At 31.1% G+C, this 23,583-nt stretch overlaps 4 protein-coding genes across 11 annotated transcripts; all 4 read right to left on the bottom strand.

The window, feature by feature from the left end:
• Positions 1-4,685: 4,685 nt before the first annotated feature.
• On the bottom strand, positions 4,686-11,243 carry LOC126849992 (sodium-coupled monocarboxylate transporter 1-like). Of its 2 annotated transcripts, none has more exons than XM_050592532.1 (9): positions 11,046-11,243; positions 10,028-10,369; positions 8,917-9,262; positions 7,562-7,716; positions 6,897-7,037; positions 6,722-6,830; positions 6,057-6,278; positions 5,364-5,875; positions 4,686-5,069 (listed from the first exon to the last, which is right to left on the bottom strand). In XM_050592532.1, exons 2-9 carry the CDS (start codon positions 10,246-10,248, stop codon positions 4,976-4,978), a joined length of 1,800 nt encoding a protein of 599 aa, XP_050448489.1. In that variant the 5' UTR covers positions 10,249-10,369; positions 11,046-11,243; the 3' UTR covers positions 4,686-4,975. The 2 variants fall into 2 exon arrangements, with proteins under 2 accessions (XP_050448489.1, XP_050448488.1); XM_050592531.1 differs by having other exon boundaries at positions 10,028-10,249.
• Positions 11,244-11,713: 470 nt separating this feature from the next.
• On the bottom strand, positions 11,714-14,263 carry LOC126849991 (KICSTOR complex protein ITFG2-like). Of its 3 annotated transcripts, XM_050592528.1 has the most exons (8): positions 14,054-14,263; positions 13,895-13,982; positions 13,579-13,804; positions 13,208-13,491; positions 12,723-13,098; positions 12,347-12,542; positions 12,041-12,275; positions 11,714-11,955 (listed from the first exon to the last, which is right to left on the bottom strand). In XM_050592528.1, the coding sequence occupies exons 1-8, from the start codon at positions 14,110-14,112 to the stop codon at positions 11,776-11,778; spliced, it is 1,644 nt and encodes a 547-aa protein (XP_050448485.1). In that variant the 5' UTR covers positions 14,113-14,263; the 3' UTR covers positions 11,714-11,775. The 3 variants fall into 3 exon arrangements, with proteins under 3 accessions (XP_050448485.1, XP_050448484.1, XP_050448486.1); XM_050592527.1 differs by having other exon boundaries at positions 12,347-13,098; XM_050592529.1 differs by having other exon boundaries at positions 12,070-12,275; positions 12,347-13,098.
• LOC126849568 (mitochondrial inner membrane protease subunit 2) lies at positions 14,185-14,802 on the bottom strand. Its single transcript, XM_050591516.1, has 3 exons — positions 14,742-14,802; positions 14,385-14,661; positions 14,185-14,272 (listed from the first exon to the last, which is right to left on the bottom strand). Exons 1-3 carry the CDS (start codon positions 14,800-14,802, stop codon positions 14,185-14,187), a joined length of 426 nt encoding a protein of 141 aa, XP_050447473.1.
• A 1,306-nt stretch (positions 14,803-16,108) lies between these two features.
• On the bottom strand, positions 16,109-23,119 carry LOC126849989 (FK506-binding protein 5-like). Of its 5 annotated transcripts, none has more exons than XM_050592522.1 (8): positions 22,828-23,119; positions 22,253-22,606; positions 21,306-21,568; positions 20,932-21,118; positions 20,476-20,615; positions 19,227-19,387; positions 18,892-19,078; positions 16,109-17,624 (listed from the first exon to the last, which is right to left on the bottom strand). In XM_050592522.1, the coding sequence occupies exons 1-8, from the start codon at positions 22,973-22,975 to the stop codon at positions 17,181-17,183; spliced, it is 1,884 nt and encodes a 627-aa protein (XP_050448479.1). In that variant the 5' UTR covers positions 22,976-23,119; the 3' UTR covers positions 16,109-17,180. The 5 variants fall into 5 exon arrangements, with proteins under 5 accessions (XP_050448479.1, XP_050448480.1, XP_050448481.1 ...); XM_050592523.1 differs by lacking the exon at positions 20,476-20,615 and adding an exon at positions 20,072-20,124; XM_050592525.1 differs by having other exon boundaries at positions 17,421-17,624; positions 18,831-19,078.
• Between the last annotated feature and the right edge of the window lie 464 nt (positions 23,120-23,583).

The following is a 23,583-nucleotide window of genomic DNA, read 5'->3' as shown; positions in this document are numbered from 1 at the left end:
ATATATATATATATATATATATATATATATATATCTTATTCTTTTTTTTTAATTTTTTCTTATATATTTTATATAATTCACAATAAAAGTGTTTGTTTTATCTTTATTAGAGATATTGGCTTCTCTAGAAATTTCTATTAAACTTAGTTTCTATATCTTCGTTAAGATGATGTCCATTGTGAACAAGTATCTTGAAAAGATCTATACGTCATATAGTTGCGACGTCTATCTCATAACAATACGATGTACAGGATGTTTCAGTTATTATATAATTTCTTTACGTATTTTTTATTGAGCTTTGCCTACAATTTGTAATAAAATTTAATAAATTTTTTCATAATATTTTTAAAACGGTTAAATAGTTAGATTACACTCAAGTTTCACACAAAACTCTCCTATTAAGACAAAGTTTGAAATAAAATTCGAAATTAAATGAATTGATGCGATTTTATCATTTTTATTTATATTCCGCAAACTTAATTTCCCAATGTCTCGATAGCCAAAAATATTGGAAAAAATTTCATTTTTTTTAGTTTATTTTTTGATGGCTCTATTCGGAAAAATGCATCTTACTTTTAAGACAACCTGTACAGATGTATTATAGGAAAATAAACGTAACCTTTTCAACCTTGCGACAGGAGGAGGGAGGGATGCGTCGGAGCGCGGCAGCGTGTATATGTATCCTAACTTTCTTTGTACTATCTATACCTCGCTGCTACAAGGATACATATATATTCCTCCTCTTTCGCCGAGTGTATAGTTATGTTGACAGCATATACATTCGTATACGATACATTGAATTAGAAACGGACAAACTTGCTTTTCATCTCGCCCGATATTATGCACCTCTCAAACTAATTACAAAGTCGCGCAATGAGAAAAATATGATATGTGATAGATAAAAAAAATTCCAACATATAAATACATTATTCATAATTATTTACATTCTGTATAGTTTTTGTCAAATAATTAAAGTTATATTTTTATATACTAATTTTAAACTTAATTTTAAACTTAGCAAACTCGAAATTTAATATCACAAAAATTATGAAAGATGAAATCCTTTGAAATTATGAAATTATGAAATCCTTCAAATAACCGAGAAACTTTTTTATCATTTCGCAAATGCATTTTGAAAGTAGAAAATTATATGTACTAGCAAATCTTTATCGGTTATCTTATGAAATATTTTCTTCGAATAAATATATATGACGAAAAATTTCAAATCTTTATAATTTCTTGTTTATGTAATGTTAATTTAGTGTAATGTACATTTAATTTTCTAGTACATATTATCTATTAAACAGAAAATAATTATGATAGAGGAAATATATTAAAAGAATAACATAAACTTTACATAAGCTTGAAAAATTCGGGATCACATTTTAGTTAAAGAGAAATCACGAATATAGATACTAGAGAAATAAAAATCACAAGATGTATTGGAAAGTTTCAGGATTACTGCGGTTAATAATACTTTTAAAATGAATATTTTACTCTGTGACAAACCTTTTATGCAGCTATTTGGGCTGTTTTCTTTGTGCGATTTAGTCCGTCACATATACATACCGGCTCTTTCTCCGAACGCGTGTTTGGATGTGTTTTCATATTCACAGACTAGTTGGGTTGTATAATGTACTCAAGCAGGGATAGTCAACTCCTTTTTTGGAATCCAAACATATTATTCTTTGAATGAACTGTGAGAAAAGTGATAACATAAGAAAAAATAATGATGCGATAAATACAATTTTTTTCTGTGTAAAAAAAAATTTTAAAAATTAATTAATTAATTTACTAATATACATTTTAACTCATATTCTTGTGGATATAAAAGTTTTTTGAATAAAGATAGATTGTTTCTCGAATGTGTGAATTGAATTACAAAATACATAGCATTAAACATAGATTACTGAAGTCAAAATTTTCTGGTATAATTTTCTTATTTAAAATTTATATTTTATATACCTACTCCTTTCACAAACTACATTTTATTTAAGAAAAAGTAGAACGATAAGGTAACAAGAGATCGACTTCTCAACGCAAAATTTCGAGCTCGAGGTATCACATTAGAACTGTCAGTTGATCATTCACTACATACGATATACCTTCTGTTCGTCCGTCTCGTCGATCTCGTGGGCAGAAACGGAGGTCGATTGTTGTTTGTTTGTATTTACTATGAAAGCACCCCGGCTGCCCGTCTAAAGTAGCTGCATCGATGGTACGAAAAGGGGGAGGTTGGATGTGCAAGGATATATCGTATTCTCTATTCTATAGCGTATACAGTGCGTGCGGTCGGGGGCACGCGAGACGTTACCAGCCTGAAAATTGAATGTCACTCGGAGAAGAAACGTCACAATATTCCTCGTGTCTGCAGGCGGGAAATGTTTTGTAGTTTTCCGTCTCGTCTCGAAGCTATTGTGTTCGTGCTTCGTCACGCGACAGTTTTTACAATGTAAACAATAATTGCGATCGAAGACGAGACGAGATGTCCGAAATTCTTTCAAATAAAAAATAAACCGTGCGAATTTCTCAATTTTATTTTGTTGTACTCGTGGTTCAAAGTAATATCTTTCACAAAAAAGGCGAATGTGCTGTTTATTCGAAATATCTTATGCGCAGAAATCGATTCAAAAATAATAATATTTTCCAATAAATAAATTTATCGATAGTTTCAAATGCAGAGTTTTGACAAACAATTGCAATAATCGATCATAACTATTCTTTTTTTTTTCAATTTTGCATTTTATTTGTGCATGATATATTGTATTTAATAATTGTCATTATTTTTTGGACGCTCTAAAAATATATTACTCATTCAACAGAAAATGTCTAAATCGTTGTAAATTGACTATTTAAAAACTAAACACTATATGACGTGTACAACATTCTTATTACCTATAATAACATGCGTGCGAATCGGCATGCCTCTCATTGACCGAAACATCCTTTCGGCATCTGCCGAAAGTGGCCGCGATTGACGTGTCTTCTCCGAAGAAGCGTGTCATAGACGAACGCCGGCATAAATCCGACACCCGAATGTTTGACAGAATAATTTTCACGTTACCGGGATGCATTATGCGTCTTTATACTAGCGCCTGACCGTGCGCATTGTCGACAAAATAAGTCGTATCCCATACCGTAGCAGCCCCCTGGCCTTTTATGACGGTTTCGCACATATAGTGGCTTCACAAAAACCAGCAACCTTTACCGTAAAGTAGCTGTGACCGAAACCCGAAAATTTGCCTTTGACCTATGTAGGTCTGGAGCGAGACTCTAGCTGATTATGAGTAGGTAACTATAACATAAAAAATGCAAGGCAAAAAATTTTATTTATTTATATATAGGAACATAAAAATAGAGATTGCCTTTAATTATATTTTAAAAGTAATAAAAGTACACAAATATGATTAGAACGCAAAAAATAATTTAGTTATTTTTTGCATTAATTGAAATAACCATGAAATGAATCTTTGATTTATTTTAAATATATCGATGTTATTTGTTGCAATTAATACTGATTTCTTCAATAAATCTACGTAATTCTTTGAAATTAAAAATTTAGACTTTCAATGAATTATGTCTTTTTCTTTTGATATAGATGTAATTTCTTTTTTGAATTCAGATTTTTATAGCTATTATAATGTTATAAAGATAATTAGTATGAGAAAGATTAGCGGAGCATAGTCAAGCGTTGCTTTCGAAAGATACTTGGTATAAAGAGGGGCGGTACCAACGCCAACCACGAGAAGACTGTGCGCGATCGGGCCTCTCAGGTCTGTCACTCGACACCAAATCAGACAGAATCTGTCAAAAATCTGTCATCCGGTCACAATGCGAACCGGGTCCTCACTTCGGGATTTTACCCACACGTTGAGATCAAACCGAATAGAAAGAAGAAGGGGAGGGGGGGGAGGGGGGAGAGCGACGGAGGAACAGGCGGAGGGTTCTCTCAAACTCGCGTGTCGGTATGTAAGTAGATGGGTTCCCCTGCCACCTATATTTGACACCTTTCAGTCCAATAAAATAAAACGCTCTGCGGTGGAATGTGGTCGTCGCTTCGAGATAGGACGCGCCGTTTCTCCACGGTGAATGTGGAATGTTCCCGCGGAATAATTTTTAGTCGGAATTTCCTTCGCCTAAGAGTTGACAAGAGATCGCATCTCGGATATTGGTAAGAATTCTTCGCTTCGTCGTCTCGGATTCGTAACGATCGCTCGTAATCGGTAACATTACTTTTTTCTTCTCGAGAAACGAGCCAAAGATTCAAAAAATTTGTTCACGCCGCGACGGCAGAATCGATCCATCGCGGATTTTAAATAGAGACTCGACGAATGACTTGACAAAAAACTCCCGCATTTACATTCAGCCCTAATCCGATAGGCATCGTTCCTTCAGATGTATCAGATGAGAGAGACTTGTGTGTTTGTATTGAGATGCGTGGGGCAGATATATAATCTAGTCAATTTGACACCCTCATCGACGTTCTAATGGGTGCTTTCAACTCTGAACGAGCCAGTTAGATACAGTTATCTCCCGGCAAATGCGTCTGTTTGTCTGTCGATCGCTGTCTTCCAATAATTTATGGTATTAAGGATTTATTGATTGAAGCTTTTTCCTTTTCTTTCTCTTTATTCCTTGGACGGTTGAAATATATATATATATATATATATATATATATATATATATATATATATATATAAACACCTTTGTATCAATGTTGATCAATATTAAAAGTTTGGACTAGCCTTCTTTCAAAACAATCTTCATCTGAGTTTGCTCAGCGGAAATTAGATTATGATAGAATATTTAACATATTTATGTATTCGATTACATAAAGTATGTAATATTATCAGAGATCATAGAATTTGTGATCAAAAGATTTTTCAAATGTTCAAGCGCACGTTTATATTCTTTTGTAATAATGTCTTATGTAATAGCGAAGAAGTGAGATTTGCGAGGATAAAATATACATGTTTTAAGATTTTAGTTCTTCTTTCTCTGAATTGGTTACCAACGCTGTTGGTACTGTGTGCAATGACACCTCCATATATTTTTTTGGTGGCATAAATCTGTAAATGATATAATAGTATACATATAAAAAATTAATGTAGAATAAATATATACGATTATGTATAAATGCATAAATGATAAAAATATTTAAAATAAGTTGAATTTCGGAATATCACCTTAATCTTTAACATAATGATTTTTATAGAGGATAACAAAAAGATATGATCAATCTTTTTTTATTATATTAATTTTTATAATGATATATTCCAATCAAATAGTTTGAAAGAAATATCTTTTTTTTTATATTTTATATATTCTATTTCGAAATCATAACGAGGTACTCGAACACTTACCTGGTGATGAATGGTGCGAAATGATCTCGATTGACGTCGCTCAAGTCAGGAGCGCCGCAGACGAAACTGACTATCGTTCCGATCACTATCACAATCAGGGCGCCCAATAACGTGTAATACATGAAGGATATCCTGTACATGAAGAAAGGCTCGTCTTCGACGGATTCGACTTGAACCAGATTTTGCGTCGTTGTAACCGTACGATTCGACAGACCAGGCATGTTCAGGCAACCATCCGTCGTAGATGGCAGCGGTTCGTAGTAGAGACGACGGTTCACCATATGCCATTGCGCGCCGACGATGATCCAGATCATCGTCACCATCGACATCAGTCCGCCAACTACAGCCCCCTTGGTCGTCGCCCAAGGTACCAGCATCCCTAGCGAGAACAAACCCAGCATCGCACCGGCGGTGATACCGGTTACAGTCAGGGAGAGCTGGAAGATGTCTCCGAGACGGTCCACGAGGAACACCATGCCCACGCACAGGATGCCTAAGATAACCACCGTGACCTGAGGATGATTTATGGAATGCATTGCTTATATCGCCTATTTATAAGAGATTGAATTTTTCCATCATTTTTATTTAATGAATCGCACTTAATAATATTGCATTACGGAAGAGGAAAAGAGACTGAAAATCTCTTGTTTTTATCGCAATTTTGGATCTGTATAATATGTTCGGTCTTTGTACCTTCATAACGTTGGCGGCTTTAGTCTCTTTGTCGTTGCTCTCTGGCATCCAGCGATCGATGAAATCCTCGTAAATCGTGCCGGCGACTGTGTTCAGTCCGGCGCTCATCGTCGAGAGACCGGCGCTCACCAGACCGGCGAGGAAGAGACCAGGAAGTCCTGGAACATCCGCGGCTACATCTAGCACGTAATATGGCAATATCTTGTCGCTCCTTGCTACCACCTGAAAACAAGTTAATTCCCTTAGTGGAATCTTTACGAGAGGCATTTTTATGTAATCCTTTAATTGCCGGACTTTTTAATCTTACTTTAATTGCACGAATTACTCTCTACACGAGATGCGATATAAAAATATGGCTGAAAGAGTTAAGCCAAACTAAAGGGTTTATAAATAAATTTATTAAAAAAATTTATTTTATAAAATAAAAGTAAAAAAAGTAAAAAAAAAAACATTTTGTTACGAGTCTTAAAACTGAAACTTATTTATTGCTATTTAAAAAAATGTTAAAAAAAAAGATCAATTATATATTAAAATTTCAAGAAGAATGATTTTCAAAAAGAAAGATGTTCTTAAAACTTCATGTGATTTTTATCAAGCATTCTTCATAGAAGATACACAAAACTTATCAGGTAATAAATTAAAAGTTAATAAATGGCAAAACTTACGTGTGCAGTTATGGGATCGCATTTATGATATCTTGCGTACATTGTGAGACCGGTGAAGACGGAGATGAATTTTACGACCACTAGACCTACAGCTAAAAACCATATTGACCTACGAAAATACCTGTATAAAACAATTGTTACGTATCTCGAGCAATTCTGGTACTTGCACACTTACTTTTGCGCTTCTTTAATGGTAGGCACTGCCAGAAATCTTTGTATAGAAACTTGACTAATGCCCAGCGATGCCAGCCATGTCATTGTCATTCCCACTGACATACCCCAAAATGAATTTCTAATGAAAGGGCTGGGGTTCATACTGTAAAAGAGATTTAATTAATATAATTTATCGTAGAAGTTCGATTAAGTTATGTATAATTTTCAGATTTTTATGGTGTTTATGATTTATGTAATTTTTTAAATTATGCTACAATTGATAGAAAAAAAAAGATATTAAATTAATTTTTATTCTAACTATATCAAAAATCTTACGGAGAAAATATATATGATAATACAGCTGTAAAATATATATGTAGATGCATGAACAACATTTAATATTTGAAAAGCTGAAGTAATATAACATATACAATGCAGTTTAGGATTTAGAAAAGCTGAAACACACACGCGCGGAATAATAATCCAAAATGATTTACATTAACGTAATCGACGCAATTTAATTAATTGACATTGATATGCGGTTCTTAATAAAGCAATGCAATTTACACGAATTTACACAATGCTTATATATCCGCATTCTCGTTGTTTCATTTTTAATAATGATCCTCTCTTGTTAATAGATTGTAATGTATACACAAAAAGTATACACAAAAATATCGTACTTACTTCCAAAACACAATTCTACCACCTTCTTCGGCTATTCTCCAGGTCGCGCCGACGCCGCCCACGGCGATAGTTCCCAAAATCAGAACGGCAACGAGACTTCCGACAGTCACCGTCATCTGAACTGTATCCGCCCATACGACAGCCTTCAGACCTCCCTATAAGTTTTTTTTTTTTCAAAGAGAGATTACTCGCGATACAATAAAGGTATCAGTGTCACTCACGGCGCGACGTGCGGAGAATCAAACGATTGGGGAGTCGGTGAAACGTAAACCGGGGGGGAAGATATCGTAACGCACAACTGCATAATGACATTACAATGGAACGCCGTGATTTGTGTATTCTATAAATCATTATCGCTAAATAAATATCTTATCATATATATGTATAAAAAAAGCTGCGACTCGCTTATTTTTAAAATAATTTTTACATTAATTTTATAGTGTATTACGCGCAGTATGAAACACAATTGATGCCACGCGTCGAGTTATCTAGGTTCCATTTTAGACAAACAATTATATCAGATGTTTTCAAAAAGCGTTTATTCTTCATTAGCGCATGTTCTTACTAATCTATTCTATCGTGATATTGAACTTGTTTCTAACGCCTACTTGTAAACAATCCACGTATCTATTGTATATCATGTGAATATGTAGCATATTATTGTCAAACAAACGAAAGACAAAGACAAATAGACGCCAAATCTTGTCATTGCTTTTGTGTATTTTATTCAAATGACGTGGCGACACAATCGTTATTCTGTTGTCGCATCGCGCGATGCTGCATCATAAATAATCCAGCAATTTTTGAAAATGATAAGGCGACAATCGCGTTTTCAGCAAACCTTTAGATAATTCTGCTCTAAATAGCTATTCATTTAACTGTCACAGCTGTACGTTTAATCTAAATAGACTAGATATCTGATAATGCCACAGCTTTAAGATGACGTGTAAAGACGCGTCATGGATGTTTTATTTCGGGACTTTCATCTTCTAGCTAATCTAGATACAGTTATTGTACAATTTCTACGATCTTGATAATCTTTATTTCAATATGCAGCACGTGCGAATGTTAATAGACGATAACAGTATCTCGTATTCTTTATTCAAATGTAATCGAATGGAATCTGATGTCTATTAAACTTTATAAATGTGTCAAAAATGTTTTCAAAAAAAATCTTCTTAAATTTACAAACATATTAAACGTTTCTTTTCCTTAAAAAATTTAAGTACAACACAGACTACAATCTTCGATAAAAAATACTTATCACAAATTAAAAAACATTTAAAATTTATAACGATAATTAAAATCGATACAATATATAAATATATATATATATATAAATTTATTTCACTTACGATAGTCGTGTAGAAAATGCACACCAAGCATATGACCGGCGCAACATAATATAGATTCATTCCCGTTGCTTGCGAGAAGGCTAATGCCGGCACGTAGATTATTAGCGGCACATAAACTATCAGCGAAAGAGTGTAGAGAAAGGATGCTAATATCCGGACGGGCCTGGCGAATCTAATTTCCAAATATTCAAAAGTGCTTTTCAGCTGTAGCTTGTAAAACACCGGCAAATATAAGAATATGATTAGGAAGCAGGAGATGAAGGATGTGAAAATGCACGCTGCATATTGAGTCCCGTACTGATACACTTCGGAGGGCACACCGAGCAAAGACACTCCCGATATGTGACTGAAACAAATTTTATCCCCATTAGAAATGGATCTTCTTCTTCGCATACTTAATATAAAACGATTGTTTTAATAAAATTATACAAGATGTTTTTTAACACATTTCCTATTACATATCTTTAAATATACAGAATCATCGCTTTTCATCTTATTTTAAAATCAATTTTCCAACAAAGTTTCTTCCGCGAAAAGATACCAATAGCTTTAGAGTATTAATTAACAATGAAAAATTGGAGGACTTCTTGCGCGAAATAAAAATCGAATTAATAAATAATGAAATCTTATTTTTCAATTAATCCTAGGTAAATCTTATTTTATCAGAATCTCAATTTGAAGTTAGAAAGTACGTAAGATCAATTAATGTTCTTGGCCATCTTCAGCACTTCAGTCTCAATTCTTTCATAATAGTATTACAAAACAAAAGCAAAGACTTACTTTTATTTTCGACATTCTTTGCTTTTGACAATCTTTTATTTTGCCTAATTTTTGCTATAATTGCAACAATTTTGAGATATTTCATGTAAAATAAATTTTGAAATTTAACTTTTTTTTTTAACTTGAGACATGATTAAATTAGTATAGGTAATATTATATTTTTATACAAATGTGAAAATTTTATCTAAAAAAATGTACGCTGATAACTGACTTAAATAAATAATAAAAAATTAAAATTATATTTTCTTCTCTAATTAAACAGGTTATCCCTCTCTTGATGAAAACATCATTATTGTGAATGCCAAAATGCAGAAAACACATGTTAAGTCACCTGGCTATGAGGCTCATGCTAATCGGAAGAAAAGACATGGTTTTGCCGCCGAGCAAATACTCGGTAGTATTGTCCTGTTTCGTGCTGAAGAAGCCAAAGTAAATGCCGATGAGAACACTGATTCCCAGCAAACCACCGAACAGAATGTAGTCGGTCCATCCGAAGGTGAGTTCCCTCAACTCGTGACCCGCAAAAAACGATTCCGTGCCATTGGCGATCATCCTGGATTTGTTAATTGTTGATGAATTGCGTATTGCAGAAATTCAAATATCCGCGACACGTTTCAGATGAGTTACACGCGCATAAGATGCAGTCGTTAAACCATCTTACATTTAAACTGTGCTGGAATAGAGACAACTTTCTTTCTCTTGTTGTAAAGTAGAAAGTAATATTATGCATTAACGGTCTTCCGCTATATATAAACGGTAATTGAACCGGGTTATTAAATTGAAAGTAGTTCTAACCCGTCGCGATTTGCTGCATGTGCGCTAAATACATTCGTGTCTCCTAATAATGTCACATGCATCGCGTATAATATTTAATGATATTAATAATATTTAATATTTATCCTTTTTAATTATTTCTTACACGAATTCTTTAATTAGCTTTTTATAGAGAAATGTCTTAAATATAAAATTATTTTATATTTAAATAGAAATAAATTTAGATAATCTTGTTCTAAATTCTGCGCTCGTCCAAATTTTGGTGTTTGTGAAGTTGGCACGACGTTTTACAAATTTCAAAAAAATATTAAGAGTTCTAATAGCACTTTCCATAATTCTATAGTTCCTGATAAAAATTGAAAAAAGTTCCGCATTCCTTATATTAAAAAATCAAAATTGAAAAAACGTTGTGCTAACTTCGCGAATCTAACACGACACCCTCCCCTCTAAAATATTAAAACACATTAAATTTTATCATTTTTGGCAAGAGTTCCCGAGTTCTAGTTAAGTTCAGCATATATTTATTATTTTTTAAATTTTGCGAATATATGCTACATATTGCTAATTATACTTACATTTATTATATTTCGATTATTTCCTTTCTACTTGTTTAATACAGCGGTCTGAATTAATGTTTAAATGCACTGTTCCGGTATTAAAACGGTACCGGATTTCGGAAAAATGCAGCTTACGTGCCCACAGTTTGATCATGTATATGCATCTAATAAAACAGCCTCGCAGGAATTTGGAAAAGTACCTGACGAAATCTACATACTCACTGATAATGATAACATGCAATGCGATACTATATGGGCTGATACTCGGTGCAATGTCAGTTCGATTTATGGCATTGTAGATAAAATGCTGTAATTCGCAAGATTCCGCAAATAGGCGAGAATCCTTAAATAGGCGTTTTTACGCTGTACTCTACCAAAATTAATTTCGCTGATATCATTAGCCTCTTATTTATTAGTCGAAAAATTACATCAATTTTTCGTCGGTCGTATATCCTTCGCGATAACGCAGTACATCTCGTAGAATGACCGTATAAGACATTTCACTCTATCGATATGAAATATGAAAGATACCGAAGAAGAAATTCACTTTAAGATAATTATTGAATCTTTTTGATTTAAAATTAGTTGGACATATTCAGGGAGAAGTATCTTCGATCGATTCATTTTCATTTCTAACATTATTAATATAATGTTAGAAATAAGGAAGAAAAATAATTCAATGCATATTTTAGACTATGCATATTTTATTACACATCTCCCTGCCCCTATATATTATCTGTTCCATATGTTAATGTACACCGTATAACAGCCATTCGGTTAATTGTTGCATCTTCCGCTGTTTCTCATTAGTACTGCACTCGCCCAATAATTCCTTTAAGATCTGTATTTCGTCAGATTCAAAATCCTTCATGGGATTTAAAGCATTGATCGTCATACTCGGAAGGATAACATCATAATAAAGAAAAATCTGGATAAGATAAAAAATTATAATCATTAACGATGATTAATTATTTCAATTGCATATCTAGTATCTCGTATATGTGTATAAAAACCTTGTTGTTAAAAGTGTTATACACTAAACTAGGACTAGATGTTCCTGGAGTCACGTTGTAATTTCCCGTACAGAAAGCTCTGACTGGTTCCTCAAACTGAAAACGTACGCTATGCCGTTGTTGATCTAAGATGTAAGTCTGACCATCCCAAGCACAGGCGATTATCTCGTCGGAATTATTACCTGTGACATCTAATCGACATAGAGCGAATATCTGATGATCTACTTGCATAGCCCTACAAAGAAAAGAGAACAAAATATGATATATTCCGCAAATTATACAAATATATTTAAATAGATCACTTACCATAAAATAACTTCATCCTGCACTAACATAATAGTTCCATCAAGCGTTGCCAAAGCATAAGGTTTCCCTTTTGGAGCATTTTCACTACTGATTTTATTATTCGATTTATAATCTTTCTTCTCATGTTGATTCATATTACTAGTATTATTGTTAATATTAATACTTTTATTCTTATTTTTATCATCGAAGGGAAAATCTTTAAAAGATGGTAACAATATATTTTTTGTCGTTTTCTTGAATTCTTTATCAAATTCTCTGTGAATAACTTTGCTACTGATAAAATTATCATCCATTTCATCAGTACTTGAAAAATCGGAAGGACTATAAAATTTAACTACTTGGTGATTTTCTGTTGTAAAATCTCTAGTATATTCACCTGTCATATCTAGACTATTTTTCCGAATCACGGGTTGCGAATAATTTCTTTTGAATTCAAGCGATGCGGATTTGAAGGTTTTCATACCCAGTTGGCTGTCGTCTGCAAAATTTTGCTTTGACAATTTATCTTTAAGAATATAATTAGACATTTTAGGCTCAAACGTCGAAATAAACGGCGTCGTTCCTGGCTCTAAATCTCCGATAATTTCAGTTGAAATATTTTGATTACGCATCCTAGATATTCCTAATGTTTGATAATCAACAGCTTCGCAAGAAGTATCCTTTAAGTGGCAATCGGTAGGATTGCATTTAATCCGCATAAATGTACCACCAGGTTGTGCAACCAGTAGAGTTGGTGTACCATCACCAGTATGCTAAATAAAAATGTTTGTATATTAGCATCTCCGCTTAATATATATCTTTCTATATTATAATCAATATTAATTTACTTATATAATGACTATCACATATAATATAGCCTACTTGCAGTGTAACTGTTCCTATTTGATTAGTGCATTCCCATTTATTTAGGCCAATCAATTTTCCTGTTCCTAAGTCAGCATTACTTGACCATCTGTAAGATCTTACAACACGATCTGTCAAACCAAGAATCATCTCATTGGCACCATCTTTATCAACATCAGCTATCAATACTATCTTTGTATTGGTTGGAATTCTTTGTACATGCACACATTCCATTTTTCCAGAGAGTTCATTAATTTCAGTTGTATTGTCAATGTGTTCCAAGTTTTGGGAATTTACTATATCTAGATATATATATTCTGTGTAAGTTGTCTAAAGTAAAACTAAACTTTTTTGCACTATTCCAATTCTATTCACATTCTGAAACTCACCGATATTTGTTTTAAAGTTGTCTTGCTCATTTGCATCTTTGCCAGCTTGTTGACTTGCAGGTACATTTGCATTATTAGGATTGACAGATCTAGGACTATAAAATATATGTGTCCATCCATCACCACAGATAACAACAAGTGCATTGCGCCCGTAATTAAAAATATCTCCAATTGCTACACTGGTTATAAGACCAAGACCAGTGATCTTTTGCCATAGTTCTGATCCCTGTCACACAAGAGAATAAATTATATATAGTTTTAAAACTAAATGTAAGTAATCATAAAAGTTTTAATAATATTATTATCATATCTTTACCTTGAAGATATAAAGTTCTCCTTCAGCAGTACCGACAACCAATTCATTGTCACCATCATTGTCAACATCTCCTATTGTTAAGCCATGCCTATACATAATATTCAAATAATTCTTCAAGTAATTTATAACACTAACAGAGTCTGTGATAATTTAACTTACCTGCATACAGTACCAGGTAATTCCCATTGCAGTTTCTTTACAAAGCTAACAGCTCTCATGATTAAACTTTGTAGGATATAACTGTTGCCATCTACTTGGTGGCCAAACTATATACGTAGCTTTTGCTGTTATTAGACCCAGAGAAATTGGTCCAAAAAAATTAGAGTCCATAGAATGCCCAATGTGATCTCCTTCCAACCAACAATGGCCTTGTGGTACCTGTATTCAAAACATCATAATTTATTCATAGATAAAAGAATAATAAAACAGGACCGATATCAGTTTATTAAAGCCCCAACATTATTATATGCATCTAAAAGTTATATATCACATCCATACTTGAAGAACACTGAGCTTATATCCATGCGTGTCCACAATGTCTCCACTAAGTCCTACAACTCTTTTGATGAGTGTTTGATTTGGCGCTTTGGGAGATGTAATACAGACTATATCACCACGCTTTATATCTTGATTTCGGACAGCCCAACGATTTAAAAATACATAATCAGGATATCGTAAATCTGGATTCAACGCAGGTTGCATAGAGATGCCCTCCACTTTTGCAACATATCCGACTGTGTCGCAAAAAGCAATCCCAATCGGGATGCCTATCAAAACATTACGGATAAAACGTGGGATTCTCATCTATCAAATTTTTCACCAAAGAAACGTGCAAAGTACTTCTAACGCGCTTGATCCAGTAACATGAATAATCGATCATCACTTATGTCGCACGTATTATTGTTCATCTGCTTTCAAGTCAGATATGTTGTCTCAACGCGCGGAAATCATATACTTAGTATAACTTATAACAATGAAAAAAATATGATGAAACTTTTTATAGGTTACGTGTTCAATTTTTAACAAAATTTATCATGATTTATCCCATATATTATAAAAAAAGTGCAGAAGACATGCAGAAATTTAAACCAAAATATTACTTGTATATGAAAAAAATTTTTTACTTTTTATATTTTCGAAAGATCGGAAGTGAAAAGAAAAATAAAGTGAAACAGGTTACATGGAAGATTTGAATGTGTACAGTGTACACTGTATTATGATTTTGTGAGATTATGGGTATATATGAAGATTGGAGATTAAACCTAGAAATTTAGATAATTAAATCAAATATAAAATAAAGAAAATTATGTCAATTTATAAAATTTGAGATAAATTTAATTTTCATAAAAAAATATAAAACATAACTAAAATTAAATCTGTATTTTTTATAAAAAATAAATAAGATTTTCAAATATATATAATATATATCAATATTATACCTGAATTTTTAATAATAATATATAGTCACTATATAATTTTAATAGCACCTTGTACTTATAAATGTCTCTATATATATTACTTGATTAAGTATTTAATTTTTAATATATGAGAAATTAATTTTAAAACTATACACTGTTATGTGTAATTATAATTAATCAAAGTATCATATCCTATATATAAATCAAAGTATTTTATTTAAATCCTCATAGATTGTTTTGTTCCTAAAATTAATCTACGCGATACATTGCATTTTCTGATAATAAGTACAAATAACATATTAAATTTTATAATAACGGTTTTACATAAATATTTCTACATTACAATAAAATAGTTTTGGCTATAAGAGCAGAACAATTTAAATAGATATATGAATAAATGATTTTATAAAGGAATTTTCAATTTCACAAAAAATATAACCACTTAATTTATATTAAAAAGATCGAAGATTATTATAAATGATGTGCTGCGTTTTATTTAATCAAATCACGTTTTTTAATATTGTTTATAAGTATATGACATATGAAAACAGTAACATTTTTTGGAATATAAAATGTAACTGTATACAAAGAATATTGCTAACAATATTATATTTGCTTGTATATTTTGATCAATTATAACGTTCCATGATTTATAATATTTGCATTTTTTTATTCTATTATTTCTTTTTATGTCTTATTTTTCGAATAGTTTGCCATTATTATTGAATTTCATGCAAAAGTAAATAAGAGTAATAAAATAAAACTTATTGAATTCTATAAATTATCCTAAAATGAATAGAGAATAGAGATATCTGCTTTTTATTTTTTTTTTCAAATTACATTTTTTTTTAATACTAAATGTTTTATATATAATAAAATATTAATTAATTAAATATTAAATATTATTATTAAAGATTATTTATATAAACTTTTAACTTTTAATTAAAATAAACTTTTATTTTAAACAAATATATCTTTAATCTAAGTTAGATTAATTCTAACTACTAATTCTAAAGTTAGAAATCAAGATCAAAAATGTTGAAATGGTAAAATATTTTCAATAGTATAATAATAATAAATAAATAGAAACGCGTTCATTACAAAATTTTATACTAAAAAAGAACTAAAAATATAAAAACATAAAATGCTATAACTTCATATAAAATTAAATATTTAAAGAACGATTAGTAAATGAAGCAATAGGTTTACGAACAAGAACCCTGCTTTTTTTTTTAGTAAGAAAGAAAAAGAAAGACTATATTTTTGGCTTTTGTATGAGTTGTATCAGTGCTTGCCAATCAGCAAGTTTGATATCTACTACATTTGGAAAGAGATTCATAATCTTCCTATTATTTTTTTTCTTGGCATTTACAAGATCTAAAAGATATTTCATAAATGATTTTTTAAGTATATAGAGTAATAATATGTGTTACAGATTAAAGTGTCTATGTCAATAATGTGGCACAGATAGCACTGCCTCTCTTTCTTTGGCCCCTATGATCAATAAATTTATGATTCTATAAAATGTTAAATATAATGATTAAAAAAATGAAAATGCGATAATACAATATAAGACATATATTTTAGGTATTTGGCAGTGCTTAATCAACAAGTTTATGTTTTTTTTTTATATCATGAGTATATTTATATATTAGCTTTCTTATAATTATTGCAATAATTATATAGCTTTGTATAATGAAGGGATCAATCTTTAAAGATTGGTAAACACTGATTTGCCTAAAGAAATAAAATTGTTTAGCCATTTTATTCTTGATTGGTTTCTCTTTTACACATTTTACTTTCCATATTTTTCCAGTATTCTTTGTCATGTTCATCTGGATTGAAAATTGATTCCTCAATCCTTTTCTTTATAATCCTTTTTTATCATCCTCAGACTCCTTTTCCATATCTTCTTCCTCCTCTTCTACATTCTCTTCTTCGTCTTCTTCTAGCTTTTCTTCTTCTTCTTCTTCTTCTTCTTCTTCTTCTTCCTCTTCCTCTACCTTCTCTTCTTCCTCTTCCTCTATTACTTCTTCTTCTTCTTCCTCTTCCTCTATCTCCTCTTCTTCCTCTTCCTCTATTTGTTCTTCTTCTTCTTCTTCTAGCACCTCTTCTTCTTCCTCTACTTCCTCCTCTTCCTCTACCTCCTCTTCTTCTTTATCCTCTTCTTTTTTCTCTTCTTTTTTATTTTCCCCCTTTTCTTCATTCTGCCACAACTTTGATTTTTTGTTTGGTACATTCTCAACTTCTGCATTTATTTTCTTTTTCAAAGTTTTTTTTTCCTTTCCATTTCGAGCTTCATCCTCTGAATCCTATATATTAGATGTGATCGTTCTTAATACAATTATGTTTTATATTATAAAACAAATGAAAGCAATATAAAATTATTTGTACATACAATACAAAACGAATGTCTCATGTAATCTTTTTAATGGAGTCAAATCATTTTTACGATTGAGAAACAATAGTGAAGGAAAAAAATGAATGATTTAATTCTTTAACAGAAGCATGCAAAAATATTTTTTTTCTAATAAACAACATAGAAATGTACAAATATACAAAATATATAAATCATTATTTCCATCAATGTAATCAGTATATAATAACGATTGATTCACTTAAAATAACATTGAACATATAGAGATTTTTAATTATTTATAAAATACAATACCATTATGATACTTTTCTAATAATTTTCTTTCTAACAAATTCAAATTTTAAACTAATATATAATGTTCAATTATTTTATGTAAAGAAGACATGACTCAATTAAATTATGTACTCTTTTTGTGTAATAAGATTTGAAACAATATTCAAAATATAAAATATTATATATCTTAAATATATCACATTAATATGTGTATAATGGTTAATACATTAATACAAGTGTAGTTTTATTAATGCTGCAGTGTTGTTTCTTGCAAAGGCAATTTGCATGACATAATTTCATTAGCATTATATATAAAAAGAATTCATCAACTTTTTTTATCAAAACAAATATAAAAATAAAATTAAAAATAAATTCACTCCATTTAGTCAGATAATATATTACTTGCTTACATCAACATAAAAAACAATATATTAAATAATATTAAACGAAAATTATATGTTCTTATAGACAAAGAACACACTCCTCTAAATAATATACTGTTCCTGAAATAGATTGCCAAACTGTAAAATTAGCTCGAAAAGTTTGGTGATCTAGTTCAGAGATATTTTTTATTTTTAATAAAACAATTTTTCTATTAATAAGCAAGTGTATGTCATAAAAATTAAAATATTAGTAAAACATAATAACATAAATAAAAGGCACTAAAGTCATTAATATCTAGCACAAATCACAGAGAATAATAAGACTAGAAATAATGAATGATGAAATCAGCACATTATTCATACCCATATATATAATTGCCAAGAAACCATTCTTTGCACTGCATTTAGTTCCTGTGATTTGTAATCTCTATATTAAGTAACCTATACAGAAGTTAGGCAAAAAATTAAATGAATGAAAGAATCACCAAATAAAACAAGGCTCCGCAGATTCATTTGATTCTGTTGGTAATTCTAATATTTCCTTACAGCTGGAATCTGGTCGAGGCTGATGAGGGAGAGAGTCATTTTGCCTGAGAGAACAACGGGAGCGTCGTCGTCATCTTCTGATTTTTCTGCTTGTGTTTCTGAATCGGTTACAAGTAATTCACATTGCGATGGTAGTGCACCCTCTAAATATATAGGTTTTGGTGGCGTTTTTTCTCTTTCGACATTACTGAAATAAAAAATATAATAAATAACAATATATATATTCTGTCAAAAAATTGTTGAGAAAATATTCTCTCTTCCTCTCTCTCTCTCTCTCTTTCTGAAAAGAATGAAGAAAAGGAAGAATGTTAAAGAAAGAATGATAAGTATAATACCTTGGTGTAGAAATAATGGGGGTGGTAGGTCTGCTACATTTCTGTCCACTTTCACAACTAGCTGTCATTTCCATACCCATAACTTTAACTGTTGGTGATTGTTCTACTGCATCTAACTCTTCATCTTCTCTACTATGTGATTCCGGAACTGTAGTCTCTTCCTGTAAATTAAACTCTTAGTACGCTACTTTTTCATTATGCACTTTGCATTCGTTGCTCGTACATATTTTTTTAAATAAAAAATATATGTAATAACATATTATGTAATAAAAACTTCAAAGCCATTTCCCTGATTAATTTAATAAGAGTTATTTATATATGTAAAGACAAAGTTTTTAATATAAAAACCATACAGAATTCAAAAAAAGAGATTATGTTAAAGATTCTATATCTATATAAAAAACATGATATAATCATATATGATATATGATAAATATTGTACAATCCATTATTTTAATTTATTAATTTTATAATATGCTGTATCAATAAAATATAAAATAAGCAAATATCATATACATGCAAGGCACACAATTAGCACTTCAAGAAGCTATAAGAACAGCAACTACCATTTCTTTAACTTATGTTTCTCAACAATATTTAGCATTGAGAAAAATATCTTTATTTATACAAAAGGATAATGATAATTCTGCATTTGAAATATTTAAATGTTGTTACCACAGAATCATATGAATGAGACTATCATATGTAAAAAAACATTTATATGTGATATTTATATGTGATATATATAACTCATTATTCGTGAAACTAGTGCAATAGAAATGAAAAGTGTCCCACAAACTCTTGGTTACTCTTGTTAGAGATATTTTCGGAGGCAAGGAATATACCTTAGAATCGCAATCGACCCTTGCTAGACCATTGGACTTTGGAGCCTCATCTACTACTCAAAATATAAAATATATAACGTAAATTCTATCATTGAATACATATATTCCAATTTAAATATTTGTATTGAATATCGTACTCGACTAATATATGTATTTAAAATTAATATGGAGCCTTATATACAGTATAAACATTTACATCAATAATTTGTAATTTTTGCAACACTTATCATTGATATTTGTAAAAGCCAAATATTGAAGATAAAATCTTAATACTAAATGTACAATATGTTTAATGTACATTGGATGGGTAAAGCTTATAACGCAATCAGAACACAGCAACGTGCATACTTTCTAACGACTAATAAATTGAAACTGTAAATTGTGTCAAAACTAATTTGATAAACCTTGATTTCTGGCTGTGAGCCCGAGTTATGCATTACAGAACGTGATATGTTGCTCATCTGGACAACGATTCTTTCCATGGCTGCTTCCGTCTCGACCAATCGTTGTCTCAATTGATCTATCTCTATGTCTCCTGCCGCTTCTTGTGTTCCAGCATGTAGAACATTACCAAACGTAGTACAGAGTATAAGTATGAGTACTTACAATATATGCGCATTTTTATTCAGAATCTTGCAATGTATATCCGCGTGTATAAATACGTGTGTGTTCTAATTGTGCAAACCTTGCATCATGCAACACCATTGAAAAATCTGTTTAGATACTCAAGAAGACATATATATTTTAATTCTCCAAAATATTTCTCCAAAAAAATAGCTTCTCAGAAAAACATTGCATTGATGATAATGTAAATGAAACATGGCTTGTAATAGTAGAAACATTTGCATGGAAGCACTTACGATCCTTCAATTCCTCTATAGTCGGTGCAGTCCTATATGGTGATTTTTCCCTTGAATAATGTAGCGTACCTCCAGTCATTGCGGTAGCGAGAGCTTCTGGACTGAACACCATTTTTCGAAATTCCTTTTCAGCAGCTGCCCCTGGATATTCCGAAATAATTTCGCTATCGGAATTTTTTTTCAAGACCTATTAAAAAGAAAAAAAAAAATATATATATATATATATATACATATACATATATATATATATATATATATATATATATATATATATAATAAATTTATAATACTAAAATATAATGCTATAATACTAAAAATTTTAAGATTTCATCACATTCGTATATTTGCCACGATTATTCTGCAAATTTATATACCTTAACAATGGTGTACAGGAAAAACAAAACTATCCCTATTGTATATAGTGGCATTATAATCCCCATTGTACCATTTCCCTTGGGAGCTGGAACAACATGACCAGCACCACCAAGAGGTGGTCTCATTTTCGGTATAACACGATCAGATCTATCTATTATTTTCGGTACAATGTGAGAGGATGGTATGGCTCTTCCCCGCTCTCTCATCGCAGGATGCATTCCGCCTGCGTGAGGAGGAGTACGACGCTCCTGTCGTATAGTATCTGTGTACATAAAAAAACTCTATGAATTTTATTTGTAAAATATATTTTCATACAAAAATATATTAATTCTATATCAAAACGCCCACCAGAAATTAGTACAAGCTTGTGTTAATTTCTGCAATATAATATAATTAGTACTTTATTAACTTTCTGGAAAATTATTATAAATATGGTCCAACTAATAATTTTTTATAAAATGAATCTAGGATTTTTATGAAAAAACTAAATGAGAAAAGTACACAATGGGTCATTGGTATGGATGTATTTAAAATGCTAGGGGCCATGTTTTATTTGCCAAACATCGTTTGCCAATATGTTTAATTTTTGGCAATCAGCCAAAACAAAACAGATAACTCAAAGCTATTTTCCATATATATATGATGATGTGGTACATTGCAGATATATCTCTCAAAATTTATCTTATTATATAAACGATTTACAAACAATAGGGTCAACATGTGATTATATCAAGCACATTAATTCAAATTCAATTAATATAAATATTGATAACATATATAAAGTATTAGAATTACAAACTATTATAGAGAATTACAAACTCACATATATTTAAAGAAATTATTATAAAAGTAGCTTCAGTTAGTTAGTTAATTATATATTAAAATAAAATATGACAAAAAGATTTATTAATATTAAATTAAATTTGCATATCTTTGCAATTCTTACTATGTGGCATCAGGATATGATATCTAATAAGATGAGGTACCCCTAATTGAGACAATGGTACACCAAAGTTCATCTTAAGGCAAAGGGAGCTATTGAAAGATCTAATTTCCTCCAACACTTGTTTGTAGGTTTCCCCCAACCGTTCCCTTTCAGCGAGAAAAGATGATAAATCTATGCCACATCTGGCTAGAACCTCCTCTCTACACAAATTTGCTGTTTGTGGGCTTAGCTTGTTAAGTTTTAATGCATCTCTGATACGTGGATCAACTGGATGATGTCTCAATATATTTTGACACATTTCTTGCATAATATCCACTGCAGTGACATCGCTTTCAAATATTACTTCACAGCACACTACGCATAATAACTGTATGCAGTATAAAAAGAATATTTTGCAAAGTATTTTGTATTTAGGTATAATTCCTATCTATTATAACTTTTTCTACTGAGACGTCAAAATCTAAGTTATTTATAGACAAAATAGGTAAAAGAGTATATCTATCCAAGAACAAAATAATTTTAGCAAGAATTTTCTAACATTAACAATTTTACACAGGTGAACATTAGAATCTTACCAGAACTGTCTGTCGTAGGCTGATGTGGGGTGACAGTTGCTGTAAGCATAGGGTAGAAAATTTTCGGCCATAATACCGCGAAGCAGCTGGCCACAATCGCGAGTATAAAAATCGTCTTTCTCGGTCCGAAATCTGTTATCTCGGCCATTTTCGTAATGGGTTCGTCGTTCGTAAATGTTTCGCGCTTCGAAAAAACTTCGATAAAATTATGAACGGATCGCTAATCTTTCTCCGCACTCACGTCCAGGCACGCCAAGACGAGATGAGGGCCGCCGCAGCGCACTGTCGTCTGCTATTTTTGTCATATTGCAGCAGGGCTGTATCAAGATGTCGTTATCAGAGAAGAGAGAATATGTTCAATAAAACAAATTACAGCACACGAATAGCACATGTAATTATGCAAATGAATTATATTTAAAGATACTTGAAGATAGCTTTACATTTCGACACGACATCTAAAGTTATATTTACATTCATAAAAAAATTATATTATCAATGACAAATAGACTTCTATTTAGATTTTTCAAGCTCGAGATAAATTTAAGAACTTTTCTGTCAGAACAAATGCAAAAATAAAATCTTCTCTTGTTTCAACTATATATAAAAAAAGCAGACATAGAAAAATTTAGTATTTAAATAAAATATTTTACTAAAATCTCGTTACTTTAGAGATCTAGAATTAACACATATTGTGTTACAGGAATGAGCTAAGAGTCATGCCAGAAATAGCAGGCCCTGGCAATGTCACAAAAGACC

The sequence above is a fragment of the Cataglyphis hispanica genome, chromosome 5, assembly GCF_021464435.1.
Source record: "Cataglyphis hispanica isolate Lineage 1 chromosome 5, ULB_Chis1_1.0, whole genome shotgun sequence".
Lineage (NCBI taxonomy): Eukaryota > Metazoa > Arthropoda > Insecta > Hymenoptera > Formicidae > Cataglyphis > Cataglyphis hispanica.
Note: the sequence above shows the minus strand (reverse complement) of the source record. Positions and strands in the feature narration are given on the sequence as shown.